The following is a 20,086-nucleotide window of genomic DNA, read 5'->3' on the forward strand; positions in this document are numbered from 1 at the left end:
GTTCTCTATGAACAACCCATGGAGAGTAGCGTCATACGCCCCCTTCCAGGACGGTCTCATCTCTATTTCCGGAGTTTGGGACTCAAGAATAGAGGACTTCGAGTTCTACCGGAAGACCTCCAGCCTCCGTTCATAGGCTACGCAAGGCTCACACCTTCGGCTATGGTTCGGGACGATAGGGTACCAAAGGAGACAGTCCTCTATTCACGAGACCAGGCTCAGAGAGAATGGCTCAGGTGTTTAGAGGACATGGATTGTTCTAATACCAAGATACAACCTTTTAAGAGTCCCTTTACCATTTTCACAATGGATGAGAGTACCCCGCTCCCGTTCCTGACCAAGATCGCGAGGTCGACCATCCCCAGCGACCCAGAAGGGGGAACCCATACCTCAGTTAAAGGAAGCAGATCCCACATCTCCGTTACTCCCCTCAGTTGGAGATTTGTGGGAAGACTTGCCGAACACATTCTCAGCTGGCAAACTCAAACCGGACTGTGCTATGGAGCAGTTTGGTGAAAAGCTACCCAGGCTCCCAGATAGCCTTATTCAGGCTGAATTTGACGCGAAATCGCGTCTAGCCAGATCAATTAATTCTATGGCTATGACTGAGGTAGCAACCATGGCATATGGATCGGCGGAACCGATTTTTAAGCTCATGGACCAAAGCCCTGACTCAAACGGTACAGTCAGATATGTTTGAGTTTGCCACTGCTAGAACGAATTGTAGGAAGCATGTCCTTCAAGAGGCAACCATTCGGCATGAGCCGAATAGGTTACTCTCGTCTAGCGTCTGGGAGCAGATCTCTTCCCAGAAGCTATGGTAAAGGAAGTCCAGGCAGAGGCTACAGAGGTTTGAACCAGAGCCTTAAGGACCGTTGGGGCCTTACGGCTAAGAGGAGGCAAGACCTGACAGCTAGAGGTAAGGGACAGAGGAAACCCAGGCGTTTCCAACCTTACCAGAAAAAGCAACCACGCTTTCCTCAGCAAGTTCCAGCGGTGCCATTAGTGCGACAGCCCAACCTTCCACTTCTAAGGGCCAATCACAGCCAATTTATGTGATATCCCCTCAGCCTCAGCCCTCCACCTCTTACGCCATCTCTCCAGCTTACAATCAAGCCTTCGAGAGTCAAGCTTCGCAGAAGTATGACCGCTCGGGTAAGGGAGGCAGAGGTAAGCGGTCCTTTCGTGGAAGGGGATCGGCAGGCCCCTTTAATAGGGGAAGGCACTTCAGAGAGGCCGAGGCGGTTACCAGAAACCAATGAAGAACTTCAGGTAGGAGGGAGGCTGTTTCACTTTCGCCACAGGTGGAACTTCAGCCAATGGGCTCAGAGCATAGTGTCAAAAGGTCTGGGTTGGAGCTGGTTGACGAACCACCTCCAGCCAGACCTTTCCGTCAACTTCCTTCCAAAGAATTGACAGAGTATGCGGAGGACCTCCTCAGAAAGGAGCTATAGCGAGAGTCAAGAGATTAAAATTTCAAGGTCGCTTGTTCAGCGTGCCAAAGAAAGGCTCACAAAAAAGAAGGGTAATCTTAGACTTGTCCCGCTTAAACTTAAGCCATCCGCTGCGACAAGTTCAAGATGCTCACGATCTCACCAGGTGCGGACCTTACTTCCCCGTGGGGCCGTCACCACCTCTATCGATCTTACAGACGCCATACTATCATATCCCTATTGCAAGACACTTCCGTCCGTATCGGGTTTCAAGATAGGAGACCAGACATTCTCCTTCAAGGTAGTTCCCTTCGGACTCAACGTGGCACCCAGAGTGTTCACAAAGCTAGCGGAAGTGGTAGTGCAACAACTCAGATCACAAGGGATTATGGTAGTAGCGTATCTCGACGATTGGTTGATCTGGGCCCCAACACGTCGAGGAATGCAACAGAGCTACACTGAAAGTGATTCAGTTCCTGGAATATCTAGGCTTCAAGATAACAGGACCAAATCAAGACTCACTCCAGAGTCAAACTTTCAGTGGCTGGGGCATTCAATGGAATCTATCCTCCCACACTCTGTCGATTCCATTCAACCAAAAGGAAAGAAATAGCGAAGTCAGTCAAGCAATTTCTAAGTCACAAACTAGCATCAAGGAGAGCTCAGGAAAGGATCCTGGGTTTCTCTCCAGTTTGCATCAGTGACGAACGTCTTAATGAAAGCCAAACTGAAAGACCTAAACCAGAATCTGGCGCTCGCGAGCAAATGCCAGGTCCAGGACAAACATCCTCAGTGCCTCCTGATTCTAAAGAATCGACTCCGGCCGTGGGCGAAAGTCAAGAAGTTGTCAGTGTCAGTACCCCTTCAGTTCCCTCCACCAGGGATCACCATCCACACAGACGCGTCCTTAAGCGGCTGGGGAGGGTATTCCCAGGTCAAAAAGGTTCAAGGGACTTGGTCACCTCAGTTCAGTCAGTTCCATATAACGTGCTGGAGGCAATGGCAGTGTTCTTGACTCTAAAAAGGTTGCGCCCACCAAAGTACTCCCACATAAAGCTAGTCCTGGACAGCGCAGTGGTAGTGCATTGTATAAAACAGAGGAGGCTCCAAGTCACGTCATCTAAATCATGTCATGATAGCCATCTTCTCCCTGGCGACAAGTTCAGTTGGCATCTTTCCTCCACTCACATAGCTGGAGTGAGAAACGTCATAGCAGACGCCCCTATCCCGATCAGTGCCCCTAGAGTCGGAATGGTCACTGGGACAACAGTTCGTTCCAATGGATCCTTCAAAGAGTCCCAGGGCTACAGGTGGATCTCTTCGCATCTCAAGCGAACCACAAAACTACCGTGTTAGTAGCCCCAACCTGGACCTCTGGCCTATGCCACGGACGCCCTGGCTCTAGACTGGAACAACTGGAAGAACGATTTATGTCTTCCCTCCAGTGAATCTTCTCATGAAAGTATTAAACAAACTCAGGACATTCAAGGGTCAAGTGGCTCTAGTAGCCCCAGACTGGCCGAAGAGCAACTGGTATCCTCTAATTTTGGAGCTGGCCTTCGTCCTCTTCGGATCCCCAGTCCCAGGCTCTCCCAGTCAGTACAAACGAAGACTGTGTTCGCTTCCTCAGGGATTCTCAAAACCCTAACTTTATGGATTTCATGAAGTTTGCGGCAAAAAGAGATGCAAATATTGACCCTCAGAATATTCTCTTCTTGGAATCCGATAAAGGGATTCAACTTTGAGACAGTATGATGCTGCTGTCAAAAAGTTAGCAATCTTCCTGAGAGAATCACATATTAGAATCATGACAGTTAATTCAGCTATATCCTTTTTCAGATCCTTATTTGAAAAAGGTTTAGCAGCTAGCACGATTACGACAAACAAGTCAGCTTTGAAAAAGATATTTCAATTTGGATTCAACATAGACTTGACGGACTCCTACTTCTCGTCTATTCCTAAAGCATGTGCTAGACTTAGGCCTTCTGTAAGGCCTACGTCAGTTTCATGGTTCTTAAACGATGTTCTAAAACTGGCTTCAGAAACCGATAATGACACATGCTCGTTTATAATGATCTTAAGAAAACCCTATTTTTATTAAGCTTAGCTTCAGGAGCAAGAATTTCAGAACTGTCGGCTTTATCCAGGGATCCGGATCATATTCAATTCCTTCCCACAGGGGAAGTCCTACTCTCTCCGGAACGTAGCTTTTTAGCAAAGAATGAAGATCCTTTGATGAGGTGGGAACCTTGGAAGGTACTACCCCTTCCACAAGATGTATCCCTTTGCCCAGTTTCAACCTTACGAGCCTTTCTGTCCAGGACCTCCTCATCTTCATCGGGTCCCCTCTTAGAGGGAAAAAGGTGAACTTTATCCATTAAAGGCATCAGGCAACAAATCCTGTACTTTATTAAGCAAGCCAATCCTGACTCTTTCCCGAAAGCACATGATGTCAGGGCAGTAGCCACCTCAATTAATTATTTTCAACATATGAACTTCGATGAGTTGAAAAAGTATACCGGATGGAAATCGCCGACAGTGTTCAAACGTCACTACCTTAAGTCCTTGGAAGCTCTGAAATTCCCAGCAGTAGCAGCGGGTAACATTAGTTTACCCTGACTCTAGCTAATTTGTAGTAGAAGATTCAGTCCTCCTTTCTACCTGCCTCACCCAACAGTTCGTCTATTGCCTGCCTTGTTCATTTGCATTTACCTTGTGTCTTAGCTGCTTTTATGATAGTGTGTGGGTGCCCCCTTTTTGTTTTTTTGTTGCTAGGGACACTCACAGATGATTATAAACATTGATCTCATGGATGTTACCCCCTTATTTTTATGCTAGGGGATACATCATATCATAATGGTTACGGGTTTTGTATATTAAGTCATATACATTCCTTTATATATTATCATGGTTGATTGTTTTATTTATCTGTTTATGTTAATTGCTATTATGTTTTGATACATTCTTTTACACAGATATCATTTGATACATGTAAGCCATTTTACCTGTATATATGTAAATTACCTTATGTTAAGAAACATGATTAGAATTAAGCGTAATTTAAGCATATTTCTATTTTATATCACTGTATATATTGTATCTTTTTAGCAATTATATTCCCTTTTATATTTATTTATCTTTTATTTGAGACCTATTCTGATTTATTTTTTCTGGGCTCAGCTCGTGTCGGCCTATGAAAGTATCCTTAATATCATTCTTTCTAGGTAAAATTAGCCTAAAAAAATTACCAGAGAACAAAAACAAAATTAAGAAAATGTCAGTAAAACTGACTCGCTCACTCTTAAAAAGAAGTGTCGGTATGATAAAGGGGCGAGTGTGGAACACTACCACGAGCCAAACACCAATTAGAACTTCCTATCAGAATCCCCCCAAGAGAGAGCTGATACCAACGGGCGATGCAGCCTCTACTACTACTACTAGAGGACGCCACGGACAGCAGCGCCCCTAGCGGACATCCTTAATTTTTAGCGCCAGCGACAAGTCGCCATTTTCTTGTGCTCGTGCTTTATTGGATTTTATTCGTACTATCTACGATGGAACGCTCTGCAATTGCCACGGCTAAGTTAAGTAACTCATAAGTAACATTTTACCATAGTTTTTATCTTCCGGGTACCAGTATTTTCCTCTTAATAGGTCATATACGGTTCCCCGGTTGTCTCGTGGCGGCCATGCCGCCTCGTAAGAATTCCCAGGTCCTCCATACTGGGACTTCTTATTTCTTATGGCTTACTTTATCACATTCATTGTTTTACATCGAGTTTTAGCTAGTTCAGCCCTCCTACCATTCTCTTAGCTTGGTATTTAGGGCTATTATTATTTTCTGGCCCAGCATCCCGGCTCTTGCTCTACATCGGCTATCGCTGGCTCCGAGTAGGCTCCTGTTTCTTGGAACAGTCTGCCTCCTCCTGGGCTTCTTTCTCTTTTACTAAAAGTGTCTCTTCTACCTTTCGATGTATTTTTATTTATTTATTTAGGGTGTTAGGCTAGCCTAGGTGCTTGTTCCATGTATTGGTACAGCTTGGTTCACGTGGCCCTACCACGGTTGTGTTGCTCGCGGCCTAGGCCACTTGCGATCACGTGTTCCATAGCACCTTACCCTGCCCCTTCCCTCCCTCTCTGATATAGGGAGGAGCCGGGGGACCCCTTGGTTGTTATGACAACCTCATCGCCTTCTCTCACACTTTCGGAGGTGACCAGGGGGTCCTCCCAGCGGGGGGTATAGGGCGACCACTATGAGGTACCGGGTCTCCATGCGGGTAGTTGGTGAGGCGGGGAGGAGTAGGCCATCCCTCCCCCCTTTTCTCGCTCCCGCCGTGTTTCGCCGAGACCTTCCTCCCCCCCTCCCCAGTTGCTCAGCCACCTCCCTTACGATACGTAAGGAGCCTTCCGTCGCAGCCGGGGCACCTTTGTTTATAGGTTACTGGCTCCGCTAGCGGGCAGGGTGGGGCCACACGACGTGGTCGGTTGCTTGCCTACTATATCCTTATATCTCTCCCCCGCTACCGGAAGGGAGCTTACCCTTACCTACGCACTCTTCTAGTAGACGGGCGGAGAGAAGTTGTTTTATTTTTGTTATTTTAAGGATATATACCCTAATTATAAGATATTTTACAATGAATTGTGTGTTATTATTATTATTTTATCAACCATCCCCGCCATTTTCCGTCGTGGTTTCCATTACCACCACTCCTAGTTGGTTGATTCTTGTGCTTCCGCCATCGGCGGAGCCATAGCCTATCTTCCAACCTAGTTACCACACGTATTTTGGCGGGGCTCTGGTTTTATCTAACTTTATCGCTCCGGCACCAACGGAGCATATGTTAGGCTGTAAGTGTTTACTTGGTACTCATGTACTTTTTCACTTACAGGCTACCAACTGCCAGGTCCCAGCCTGTAATGCGACGCTTTACGACCCCTGTGGACATGACGAGTGCAGGTCTCACGCCCCTTGTGCCACGTCGTTCAACGAGACGATTGTCTGGCACCCTGAAGCCTGCGCTATATGCTACGACCTGGTCGGTCAGACTGGGAGATGGTGGGGTAAGTCCATTATAGGCTTTACTTATGATTTTACTAACAACTTCTAGTCGTAAGTTTGTTAACCCCGTTCCACAATTGGCAGCTAATCTCACCTTTCTTTCAGGCTAGCGGTGTGAGGGAAGTCGCCCTCGCCACCCTGAAAGCGTGGGTGGGCGGCTTTGGAAAAAACGCCGCCAAGGGCCAGCCCTACATTTTGGATAGGAAGCTGGCCATCCAGATCTTCCCCGCGGGCAAGTCGACGGGTTACGTCGACCCCTTGTCCGCTGCTCCTCTGATAGCCTCCATCCAGCAAGACCTCCAGCAATCGTTTGGGGTCGTAGCCTCCCAGGAGTCGGTTCCGGACGTCGCTGCCCTGGACCTGAACCTTGAGCCCATGGCGGTAGGTGGGGAGGATTTGTTGGTTGAGGTAGGTATGTCGGGCGCCCAAGGTCTTTCCTTGGGCGCTCCTGGATCTTCTCCTGTCCCCTCTTCTTCCGCTTCTTTCCAAGGCTTTGGTGCGGGATCCGAGATCCCTATTCGCTCTCCCGATCTCGCTCTCTGTACCTCCTAAGGAGAAGGGAAAGAGAGAACAAGAAGACCTTATCTAAGTCGACTTCTAGGAAGTCGTCTTCGTCTTCTTCGGCTAGGAAGTCGTCGACTTCCTATGCCGATGCGGTGAAGGCAAAGCCGGGCTCTTCCCAATCGAAGAGTTCCAGAAGCAAGGCTTCGAAGGAGAAGGCTCGCGCTACCACCGAGTCACTGCCTTCTCCCGCCTCCGCTGCTTCCTCTCCGGCTATGCCGGCAGGGGTAGCAAGCACCAGCACCTGCAGTCCCTCTACTGTCTCACCAGGGGTGATGGAACAGGTGGGCGCGCTAGTAGGCTCCCAAATCTCCGCACTGGGAACGCGGTTCGAGCAGATGTTTGCTCAACTATCAAACAGTCTGTCTCAAACTGGACAGTCAATCCAGGATCTCTCTAATAGAATGAGAGAGAATGAGGACCGAGTGGCTGGGCTAGCTCAGGCTCCTCCCCCAGTCTCCCCTGCATCTAGCACGGGGATTCTTCAACTTCCACCTTATGACTCCTTGCCAGCTTTCTCTATGGAGAACCCATGGAGAGTAGCTGCCTACGCTCCATTCAAGGACGGAATGATTTCTATCTCGGAGTGTGGAACTCGAAGGATTGAGGACTTCGAGTTCTACCCTCCGGGTCTGACGCAGCCTTTCATCGGGTATGCTAGGCTGACGCCAACGGCTCTCACGAGAGAAGACAAAATCTCTAAGGAGTCAGTTCTTTACAGTAGAGATCACGCCCAGCGGGAATGGGTTCACTGCCTTGAGGACTGGGAGTGTAACAACATAAAACTCCAGGCCTACAAGAGTCCCTTCACTATTTTCGCGACGGAAGAGGAGGTCTCTCTTCCGTTCGCCACGAAATTGGTGGAGAAGGCTCTTCAGGCAGTCCTCAAGGATGAGCCTATTCCACAGTTGAGGGAGTCGGAGGCTACGTCTCCACTCTTCCCCGCCTTCGGAGAATTGTGGGAAAACCTGCCAGCTACATTCACGCTGGGTAAACTCAAGCCGGACTGCGCCATGGACCAGTTCGGTGAGAAATTACCTAGGCTGCCGGATTCCCTAATCCAGGCAGAGTTCGATGCGCGAACTAGGTTTGGCAGGTCCCTCAATTCCCTCATCGTTACAGAAATGGCTGCTCTTTCCTACGCTACGGAACCGCTGTTCAAGATTCTGGCGAAATCTCAGTTTCAGACGGTTCTGTCGGACGCTTTTGACTTCTTCCAGGCTAGGAGGAACTGCCGGAAGCATGTCCTACAAGAGTGCACAATCAGGCATGAGCCTAATAGACTCTTGGCTGCAAGCATGTGGGGAGCGGATCTCTTCCCAGAGTCCGCAGTGAACGAGGTCCACCACGAAGCTGCTAGACTCAACCAGAGCCTTAGAGCTAGGTGGGGTATTTCCTCAAAGAGGAAACAGGAATCCGTTCCCACTGCTGGCAAGAAACCAAAGAAGGCTGGTAAGAGGTTCCAGCCTTATAAAAAACTCCAACAACAGCAGCAATTTGTGCAGGCAGTCCCAGTTACCCAACAGGGACAACCTTCCACCTCTAAACAGAACCAACCTTTCCTCCTGGTGCCCCAACAACCTCAACCATCCACTTCCTACGCTATCTCGCCAGCCTTCAACCCTGCTTATGAGGCTCAAGGCTACTCTCAACCGAGAGGTAGGGCGAGAGGTTACTTTCGTCAGCGTGGCGCAGGAAGGGGCAGCAGAGGAGTAGCAGTTCAGAGGAGGGCGTGGTGGTCAACCCGCCCATCAGCAATGAGGCTCCCCAGGTAGGAGGGAGGCTGTTCCTCTTCCGCCACAGGTGGGGGTTCAGCAATTCGGGCACAGAGCATAGTGTCCAAAGGATTAGGCTGAGTTGGATCAAAGATCCCCTCCAATCAAATCATTTCATCAGGTTACCGTCAAAGGAATTGATAGATTACGCGGAAGAACTCCTTCAGAAAGGAGCTATTGCGAGAGTCAAACATCTAAAATTTCAAGGCGCTTATTCAGCGTGCCAAAGAAAGGCTCAACAAAAAGAAGGGTAATCTTAGACTTGTCAAAGCTAAACTCTTTCATTCGCTGCGACAAGTTCAAGATGCTTACCCTCTCGCAAGTAAGGACCTTACTTCCGCGTGGAGCCGTCACATGCTCCATCGATCTTACAGACGCATACTATCATATCCCATAGCCAAGGCACTTCCGCCCATTCCTAGGATTCAGGCTAGGAAATCAGACATTCTCATTCAAAGTGATGCCCTTCGGTCTGAATGTAGCCCCCAGGGTATTCACAAAGATAGCAGAAGTGGTTGTACAACAATTGAGAGCTCAGGAATCATGGTAGCGGCATACCTCGACGATTGGTTGATCTGGGCACCAAACAGTCGAGGAATGTCTCGAAGCTACCAAAAAGGTAGTTCACTTTCTGGAACATCTGGGGTTCCAGATAAACAAAACGAAATCCAGACTTACTCCGGAATCTCATTTTCAGTGGCTAGGAATCCAATGGGATTTGTCTTCCCACAATCTATCAATTCAGTGGCCAAACGGAAGGAAATAGCAAATCTGTCAGACAATTCCTCAAATGCAAACAGACGTCAAGAAGAAACCAGGAGAGAATCCTAGGGTCTCTTCAGTTTGCTTCGGTAACAGATATCCTTCTGAAAGCAAGGCTGAAAGATATAAATCGAATTGGCGGTCAAAAGCAAACTCCAAAATATCGAGACAAGTTGTCAGTAATTCCACAGATCCTCCGCAACCAACTACGGCCTTGGTCAAAAGTAAAGAACTTAGCCAAGAAAGTACCCCTTCAATATCCCCTCCCAGTGCTAACCATTCACACGGATGCATCCCCTGTCCGGGTGGGGGGGATACTCTCAGTTCAAACAGGTTCAGGGGACTTGGTCAGTTCAATTTCGCCAGCTCCACATAAACGTGTTGGAAGCAACGGCAGTATTTCTTACTCTAAAGAGACTGCTTCCCCCGAAGAAGTCTCATCTAAGGCTAGTTTTGGGACAGTGCAGTGGTAGTTCATTGCATCAACAGAGGAGGGTCCAAATCCAAACATGTGAACCATGTCATGATAGCCATCTTTGCATTAGCAAACAAACACAAATGGCATCTGTCTGCCACTCACCTGGCAGGAGTAAGAAATGTGATAGCAGACGCTCTGTCCGGTCAGTTTTCCTCTGGAATCAGAATGGTCTCTGGACGTCAGGTCATTCCAGTGGGTAGGCCGGAGAGTCCCAGGTCTCCAAGTGGATCTCTTCGCCTCACAAGCGAACCACAAGCTCCCTTGCTATGTGGCCCCCAACCTGGACCCCTCTGGCTTTATGCCACGGACGCCTGTCGTTAGATTGAATCAGTGGAGGAGAATTTATGTTTTTTTCCTCCAGTGAATCTTCTCTTGAAAGTCCTAGACAACTAAGGTCTTTCAAAGGAGTAGTAGCTCTGATTGCACCGGACTGGCCCAAGAGCAACTGGTATCCTCTTCTCTTGGAATTGGGTCTCCGACCTCAACGGATCCCCAATCCCAAACTATCACAATCAGTACAAATGAGGACTGTGTTCGCTTCCTCAGGAACTCTGCCAGACCCTAACTTTATGGACTTCATGAAGTTTGCGGCTAATAAAGATGCTGACATTGATCCACAGAATATTCTCTTCCTAGAATCAGATAAGAGAGAGTCAACCATTAGACAATATGACTCAGCTGTTTACAAAAAAATTAGCATCTTTTTTGAGAGAATCGAACACTACAACCATGACAGTTAATTTGGCTATATCCTTTTTCAGATCCTTATTTGAAAAAGGTTTAGCAGCTAGCACGATTACCACTCATAAATCGGCTTTGAAGAAAATCTTTCAAGTAGGTTTTCAGATAGATTTGACTGAATCTTATTTTTACATCTTATCCCTAAAAGCCTGTGCTAGACTTAGACCTTTCCCAGAGGCCTACTACAGTTTCATGGTTCCTAAATGACGTCCTCAAACTAGCTTCAGATACTGGACAACTCATCTTGTACATTCATAATGCTCCTGAGGAAGACATATTCTTATTAAGCCTAGCCTCAGGAGCTAGAATTTCAGAACTGTCGGCTCTATCCAGGGATTGCGGGTCATGTGGAATTCCTCCCATCAGGAGAAGTTCTACTTGCTCCGGATCGTAGCTTTTTAGCCAAAAATGAAGATCCTCTTGCAAGGTGGGCTCCTTGGAAGGTTATCCCACTTCCGCAGGATCCTTCTCTCTGCCCAGTATCAACTCTTAGAGCCTTTCTATCTCGTACTTCTTCTAGATCCTCAGGTGCTCTCTTCATGAGAGAAAAAGGTGGTACTTTATCAGTTAAAGGCATTAGACAGCAAATCCTTTACTTCATTAAACAAGCCAACCCTGAGTCATTCCCAAAAGCACATGATATCAGGGGAGTAGCCACCTCAATTAATTATTTCCAACATATGAACTTTGAGGATCTTAGAAAGTATACTGGATGGAAATCCCCGACAGTCTTTAAACGGCATTATTTAAAGTCCTTGGAATCTTTAAAGTTTTCAGCAGTAGCAGCGGGAAACATAGTTTCCCCTGATACTGTTTAGTAGTTGTAGTATTGATCCAGGTCTCCTTTCTACCTACTTCAACCAACATGCCTCACCCTATCGTCAGGCTACTCAACATCATAGCCTTAGCCGTTGTATCATATAGTGGATTGTCCCTTATTTTTTTGCTAGGGACATCCACTTTTGTACTGATAATGTACTTCAGTGCTAGGCCTACCCTATTATTTTTATGCTAGGGTAGGACACAATATGTTTGTGTATATTCACCATTTTGTGTTTATGATGAACTTCAGTCACAATGTGTTTGTATATATTTTGGAATAATTGTATTAATGATGGATTTCAGTGTACCTACCCTTATTTTTATGCTAGGGTAGGACACATGGATGTATATATTTTATAATTTTGTATTCTAGTTAAGTAAATCCCAAATTTTCCTTATTTTACATGCATCTCTGTAATTTACTTTAATTACCATTTAAGTACTTTAAGTTTACTAATATTCTATTATTTTACTGTTAAAATAAGTTTAGTTTAAGTGCTTAATTTGTATGCTGTAATTGATTTTTACTTATTATATCCATCATTTTAAATTGTTTTTCATTGTTTCCTTTTCCATCTTGTCTGCTCTGGTACTCTTTCATAGGCCGACACGAGCTGAGCCAGAAAAGGGATTTTGACGAAGGGAAAAATCTATTTCTGGGTGATTGGCTCGTGTCGCCCTATGAAACCCCCCCTTTTATGGTTTGTTTTCCCCCCTTGCAAGACAAGATGTATTAGCTGTTTTAATTAAGGATGTCCGCTAGGGGCGCTGCTGTCCGTGGCGTCCTCTAGTAGTAGTAGTAGAGGCTGCATCGCCCGTTGGTATCAGCTCTCTCTTGGGGGGATCTGATAGGCAAGTTCTAATTGGTGTTTGGCTCGTGGTAGTGTTCCACACTCGCCCCTTTATCATACCGACACTTCTTTTTTTAAAGAGTGGGAGCGAGTCAAGTTTTTACTGACATTTTCTTAAATTTTGTTGTTTTTTTTCCCAATTTTTTTTTTTCCTGGTAACAATTTTTTAAAAAGGCTTAAACAATTTTGTTTTTGTTTTACACCTAGAAAGAATGATATTAAGGATACTTTCATAGGGCGACACGAGCCAATCACCCAGAAATAGAGTTTTTCCTTCGTCAAAATCCCTTATTACTTTTGTTTAACAATCTTGTGCTATTTCTCTGGTACGATTTCGCGCAGCGACACGAGCTGAGCCCAGAAAAAGGGATTTATTTTGACGTAAGGAAAAATATATTTCTGGGCGATTGGCTCGTGTCGCCAGCGAAATCCCACCCTACCCATCCCTTCGCCCAAGATTGTCTGCTAACTTCAGGATGGCCACCAGAGGCGCAGCAGTCGGCAGCATGGGATGGAGTAGTAGTAGTACGAGCTGCTCACTCTGTGGGTCGGCTCCCCTCTTGGAGGGTTTTTGTAGTGGGAGATTTCTATTGGCATTTGGCTCGTGGTAGTGGTCTCATCGCCTAGTGTTCATACCGACACCCTCCTGGAGGGTGAGCGAGTCAGTTATACTGACCTTTTTCTTTATTTTATTTATTCTCTGGTATGTGTTAGTACATTTACCCTAGAAATAATAGATTAAAGGATATTTCGCTGGCGACACGAGCCAATCGCCCAGAAATAGATTTTTCCTTACGTCAAAATCCCTTTTTTAATATTAATCCACCTCATATCTGGCACCTAGAACGAAAGGTATGATGTACTGACCTACAGGTGGACAGGGCTTCCCCCCACCCCTTGATAATTTAATACCTTGTCAGTAAGTTTTTAACACCCTTTCCAGCTTGCAAGCAAGCGTATCCATAATGTAAAGAACTTCTGATTTGTATTTTAAGAAAAATACAGATTACTTTTCAGATATATTTTTGTGAATAGGTATTAAAATTTGAAAAATTGCTTGAGTAATGTGTGCCTTACCTCTCTTGTCGACCACTGAGATTTTTGTGTTTCTTCATCTTCTGATTCCAGAGTACCTTTTCCGAGAGAAAAGTTAAATGATTTATAATTGTTAATTTGGTGGTGTATCATAATTGACATCCTGAACAACATCTTTTGTGCTTATGAACATTTATCTATTTCCTCTTTGTGTTTCAAAAGATACAGGAGATGTTGAGGTGTTGTCAGACTATGGAGAGGAGCAGGAGGAGGAAGATCCTGATGCAGTGCGTGAGGTAGAGCCTGAAGGTGAGCTTAAGCGCAAGGCGGAGCATGACAAACAAGCTAGGTGTAGAGTTGGAACCAGAATGGGACTTGGAGCAAGAGCCAGAGCATCATTCAAAACTGGAGCCAACATCACTTCCAAGAAAGGATGAACTGTCTCAGAAAGGAGTGATTTCTTCCTCAGTACTACATAAAGATATAAAGTCTTTGGGAGAAAAGGATTTTGACTTCAGCTGCAGGCAGCATGCCAGAGACAACATTGCAGTCAAAAAAGCTGAAGATGAATATCGCCAAAATGGGTTACGAAGATGAACCCATAGAAGATTATACCTGGTAGGTGCAAAAGTGTTATACTTTTTTATAAATATGGATTATAATTTTTCACAGTTCCCGAAAATTTATACCATGTACATACTATCTAGAAGGGCCCAGCACCATAGTATATACAATATATGCACAGAATTTTAAAAACTGCTTTTGATGGTTGGCAACGCTGTTATTGGTTGAAAAGAGTTAGTGCCACTTTGACATTTTGGTTATCGCTTGGGTATGGCATACAAACACTTACAAACTTGTATTCCCTCTACTTTGCCAATACTCATAAATGTAAACACAATCACACTTTAAACTGAAAATTCTATTCAAAAGGCTATTACATCCCATCTACCTTTTACTCATATAGTACTCCTGACTCTCTCTCTCTCTCTCTCTCTCTCTCTCTCTTCTCTCTCTCGCTCTCTCTCTCCATCTTCATCCTTCTCATTATCCATATAAGCAATTATTTACAGTGTCCTGAGACTAGCAGTCTAGTTATGGATGGTGTAAAGATTTCATAGATTTTTATATGCTATACAAAATAAACAGTACAGTACTGTATTGCTGTAATACATCTGTCAAAAACCCTGTATGCACAGACATTTGAATGCAATCTTTATTAGATTTTTAATGTGGGGGTACCAAAATGCAGTACAGAGTGGTAGTTACTTGTGTATATTATAATATCAGCATAGGTGTGTGTGTGTGTGTGTGTATGTACACACAGGCAGAATGTTGTTTTGCATACGGTTGCCATTCTCTTTCCCTGCATTATTTTATATATCCTGCATTATTTTACATACAAAAATTAGCAAAGTCTAGATAGACAGAGTTTCTGTGTTAATTTTTAAATGCATTTTATGTACATTATACAATACAACAGTTTAGTTTGTATTTTGTGTTCAGATCTGTACAACACATTCAGTGATGTATATAGATAAACTGCAGTATGTTGTTTGTTATTGATATTATATACATTTTTAATCAATTTGTATTTTTCATAACTTACAAACCTGAGGTCTTTACATATGGAATAAATCTCAAGCGCAGCTGGATTCCAGTTTAAAAATAGAACAATGTTTGTGGCAGGAGTAAATGAGACAGTAGGCAGAGCACTGCCTCTCTGTTCCATGGATATGCTGTGATGCATCTATTATCTTCAAGCCCAGGTAATAGTATGAGGGGTGACTTGAGGTGGGCCATTTATGTAGACCTCAGGTTTGTAAATTATAAAAAATACAGATTGATTACAAATTTGTCATTTGTTCATATACGAAACAAACCTTTTGCTCTTTACACATGGAAAACTTACTTCTTGGTGGGAGGATAAAGTAAGGCTTAGGACTGAGTGGGGGTCTGGCTCACTTGGGCTCACTTCCCGGTCAGTTGTTAGAGCACAGGAAGGAGTCGTATGCCTCTGCTCTGTTAGGTATTGATTGCTCAATGACCCGACATCATCCGGGCTTCAAGACAGCGGGAACTCTAGTCTACATTGTGTCAAGGAAGAAAAGTAAGAATCCGTATTTGTTGGGGAAATAAAACTATGGAGGCTAATGACCATCTTCTGTTGTCTGTCCTTCTCTCCCCTTGTAAGAGAGAAGGTAGGGGTTGCTTCTGTCTTCAAAAATTTGTATTGTGTAGGAACAATGTATACAGTAATATCCCAAACTGCAAGGTCAGGTTCCAGACCCCCTTGCGCTAGGGAAATTTTTACATAAGTGTAGCATGGTCTCTAAAAATGTTTATAATTGCTTACTTCTAGGGTTTGAACACTAAATAAGACCCTAATCATGCTCCCTAAGTATTAAGCTTAGTTGAAAATGAAATCAAAGTTACTACTGTAATTTCATTTAATAATTAGCTTTTTAAAAAAATTAATACATTACCCATAAAAAAAGAAATAAATGGTTGGTAAAAATATAGGAGTGTGTGAAGATTACTTACTACAACAAAGTTCTCTCTTCTTTCCCCCTTCCAACTAACCAATCTGTTTTTAGAAGTCTTTTCAACCATTTTTAAGAAATTCTCTATTCTGTCTCTCTCATTGTTTCTGAAATTCCTTTTCATGAGCAAACAGTGCTTTTTATATTTGTACTAATACAACTCTTAGGTTTTAGAAGAGGCATTTACAGTTCTAGAAGGTAGCTAAAAGTCAGAGCCGGGCATTGCTGCTCAAATTTTGGTTACACACCCTGCATCTCCGCAAGTTTGAGAGGTGGTTGCCACTACCGCTACTTCCACAACTTTTGAATTTTTGGAAACTGCTACCTGCACCTCTGCTACCGTTACTTTTAATGTAAAGCGCAACTCAAAATAAATAGCTTTTTTAATGAAACAGAAATTCAAACACATTTATTGATTTAAACCAAAAATAGTGGAAACAAACTTTTTTTACTTCATTAGGGTAATACCTTAATAGAGTAAAAATGCTTTGCAAGGATACAATTTACCGTTATAAAGTATTTTTACTCTTATTAAGTATCAAATCACTAAATCATCTCGAAAAATACACAAAAAGTTTATATTTTGAAACTCCTCTTCCTCCTCTTCCTCCTGCAGCTTCTTGAGGGTCTTTTGCCAAAAAATCCAAGCTCGAAGCAAAAAAAAAACCTACATCTAGTAGGAAAATCCAAGGAGTGGCAGTACTGGTGGCGCCGGCCGGCAGCACGGGCTGCCTTGCCGCACCATCAAAACAAGTTCAATCCAGCATCTCTCAGAATTGCAATGGGCAATGGTCAACTGTTGAACAGGCAAGGCAAATAGCAATACAGTAGTGCCTCAGGATACAAAATTAATCCGTTCTGAAGCGGCCTTCGTAACCTGATTTTTTCGTATCTTGAACCACATTTTACATGTAAGTTGCCTAATTCGTTCCAAGCCCTACAAAATCACCCCAGTAAATTTTATAATAAAGCTAAATTGACCAATAAACAATGAAATACAACAATTTGTACCATTCACTACCTAACTTAACCCTCTTACGCCGAAGCCCTAAAAATCAAAACCTCTCCTGTATGCCGGCGCCGGTTTGGAGTGAGCGCGGAAGCGGAAAAAATAATTTTTTCAAAAAATCACAGCGCGCTTAGTTTTGAAGATTAAGAGTTCATTTTTGGCTCATTTTTTTCTCATTGCCTGAAATTTAGTATGCAATCATCAGAAATGAAAAATAATATCATTATCATATGTAAATAATGTGATATATGGTAGCAAAAAAAAAAAATTCATAGATAATTGTATTCAAATCACGCTGTGCAAAAAACAGTCAAAGCTAACGAGTTAATTTTTTTTTCGTTGTATTGTACACTAAATTGCAATCCTTTTGATATGTAATACATAGTAAAACAATAAAAGCAACATCGAAAAATATTATCACAAAATGATGTACGAATTTGTAACGCGCGGACGTAAAAAAATGTTATTTTAAAAAATTCACTGTAATTCTAAATATTGTTCTAGAGACTTCCAATTTGTTTCAAAATTAAGACAAATGATTGAATATTACGATACTGTAAGAGTTTTAGATTAGAATTGCAGATTTCGACCATTTCGGACGAGTTAAATTTGACCGAATGTCGAAATTTTTATATGTATATTTTTTATATGCACATATTTCGGAGATGAAAAAGCCACAAACCTTCAATTATTTTTTATTGTATTCTTCATGAATTTGCGCACATTTTGATATATGAAACTCTATAAAAAGGCTAATATGAAAAGGAGCAAATATTGGGATAATGCGATGTACGTATTTCGGAGACTTGCGGCCGCGAATCGGCGAGCGGAGCGAAGGTAAATATATTTTTCAAAAATTCACCATAAATCACAATATTGTTTTAGAGGCTTCAAATTTGTTTCAAAATGAAGAAAAATGACGGAATATTACTAGGCCGTAAGAGTTTTAGCTTACAATTGCGTTTTTCAACTATTACGGTAGAGTCAAATTTGACCGAACGTGGTTTTTTCTATTTATCGTGATTTATATGCAAATATTTCGAAAAAAGAGAAAAGCTACAACCTTCAATCATTTTTAGTTGTATTTTACATGAAATTGCGCACATTATCATATATAAAACTTTATGTAACAGCTAATTTTAAATGGTGCAAACATTTCGACAATCGCACAAAAAAATTCTGATTTTTTCGGAAGAGTTACCGTGCGAACGTAAGGAAAATTTTTTGTTTTTTCATAAATTCACCATAAATCAAAATATTGTGCTAGAGACTTCCAAGTCGTTGCAAAATGAAGGTAAATGATTGAATATTACTAGAATATAAGAGTTTTAGTTTACAATTGCGTTTTTCGACCATTTCGGTAGTCAAAGTTGACCAAAAGTTGAAATTTTTGCACTTAACGTTATTTATATGAAAATATTTCGAAACTGATAAAAGCTACAACCATGGGTTGTTTTTTGTTGTATTGTGCATGAAATTGCGCACATTTCCATATATAAAACTTTATGTAACGGCAAATTTAAAAGGGTGCAAACATTAGGGACAATCGCATGAAAAAATTTATCGGAAGAGTTATCGCACGAACGTGAGGAAAAAGTTTTTTCATAAATTCACCATAAATCAAAATATTGTGCTAGAGACGTCCAATGTGTTGCAAAATGAAGGCAAATGATTGAATATTACTATAAAATAAGAATTTTAGCTTACAATTGCGTTTCTCGACCATTTCTGTAGAGTCAAAGTTGACCGAAGGTTGAAATTTTTGCACTTATCGTTTATTTATATGAAAATATTTCAAAACTGATAAAAGCTACAATCATGAGTATTTATTGTTGTATTTTACATGAAATTGCGCACATTTTCATATATAATTTAAAATGGTGCAAAAATTATGTCAAAGTGACGAAATAATTTCCGAGATGTGTCACTGATACTTTTTAGTGCGATAAGAAAGAAATTCGCGCTTGCGCGCCTGCGTAGCGATTGTAAACAAAACAACGCCTTGATCCGTGAACTCCCAGCGTCCCCCAAGGCGCGGGATACAAAAGTTTTTGGCTGGTAGGCCTGTAAGTATTTTTCCGCGAATTTTTAAAAAAACTTTTTTGAGCCGACGTATGATACATCCAATCGGCATACGGAGACATTTTGACTCGACGTTTCAATACATCCAATTGGCGTAAGAGGGTTAAACTACATATACTACTAATATGTACTACGTACCTGCAAATAAAGTGTATTAGTTTACATGGTACAAGAAATACTCTACGTAAATACGTATGTAGTAAAATGTGGAACCTTACCTTTCGAGTGAGGCGATCTCTGAAAGTGGCGACAGAGGAGGAGGACAAATGGCAGAAAGCATTAATACTTAACTTTACGAAACGTATTAAAAAATGACAGAAACATGAACACTTAACTTTACAAAAAACTTAAAATAATTTTTTTTCTTTGATTTTTACATTTTTATTTTTTCATACTTTACGTTTTTTTTTTTTTTTTTTTTTTTTTTTTTTTTTTTTTTTTTTTTTTTTTTTACAAAATTTCGATTTCTTCACCACTTTCAACTTTGTTTTTTTGTATCACTTAGATCTTCCTGTTTGACAATGTTCCTGAAACGACTCAGGCAAACGTCATCGAACTGTGCAAGCATACGACCTGTGTAAGCCTTTTCGGGGGGTGTTCTTTTCTACAAATGATTGCACTTTATGAAAAGCAGCTAGAGCATCCTTAGTTTCTGCCGTTGTCATAGGGTCGTCCTCCTCCTCCTCGCCGCTGCTAGAGAACTCTTCTTGAACGACGTTATGTTGCATGTCCTCCAACTCCTTCAGGTCATCCGTCGTAAGCTCCTCTTGATGCTCCTCGAGAAAGTCATTGATGTCATCCTCGTCGACGACCAGCCCCATGGACTTGCCTAGAGCAATGATCTCGTCAAGATCTGGTTGCGAGACAGTTTCAGGATCGTCGATTGTCAACTGTTTCTGAATCTGCATCATCTTCACCCATGTCGAATCCCTCGA

General features: G+C 42.8%; 2 protein-coding genes across 2 annotated transcripts in view; both read left to right on the forward strand.

Moving 5' to 3' along the window:
* LOC135204649 (tigger transposable element-derived protein 1-like) overlaps positions 1 to 14,118 on the forward strand; it is a gene marked incomplete at its 5' end in the record, with an annotated part of 265,628 nt that extends 251,510 nt beyond the window's left edge. Inside the window, 1 exon segment of the mRNA XM_064234797.1 lies at positions 13,740 to 14,118.
* The window catches only part of LOC135204652 (ABC transporter F family member 4-like), a 200,573-nt gene continuing 194,533 nt past the window's right edge, over positions 14,047 to 20,086 (forward strand). Inside the window, exon 1 of the mRNA XM_064234801.1 lies at positions 14,047 to 14,135. Coding sequence (XP_064090871.1) covers positions 14,047 to 14,135 — 89 coding nt within the window. The remainder of the gene's footprint in view (positions 14,136 to 20,086) is intronic.

The sequence above is a fragment of the Macrobrachium nipponense genome, chromosome 47, assembly GCF_015104395.2.
Source record: "Macrobrachium nipponense isolate FS-2020 chromosome 47, ASM1510439v2, whole genome shotgun sequence".
NCBI lineage: Eukaryota > Metazoa > Arthropoda > Malacostraca > Decapoda > Palaemonidae > Macrobrachium > Macrobrachium nipponense.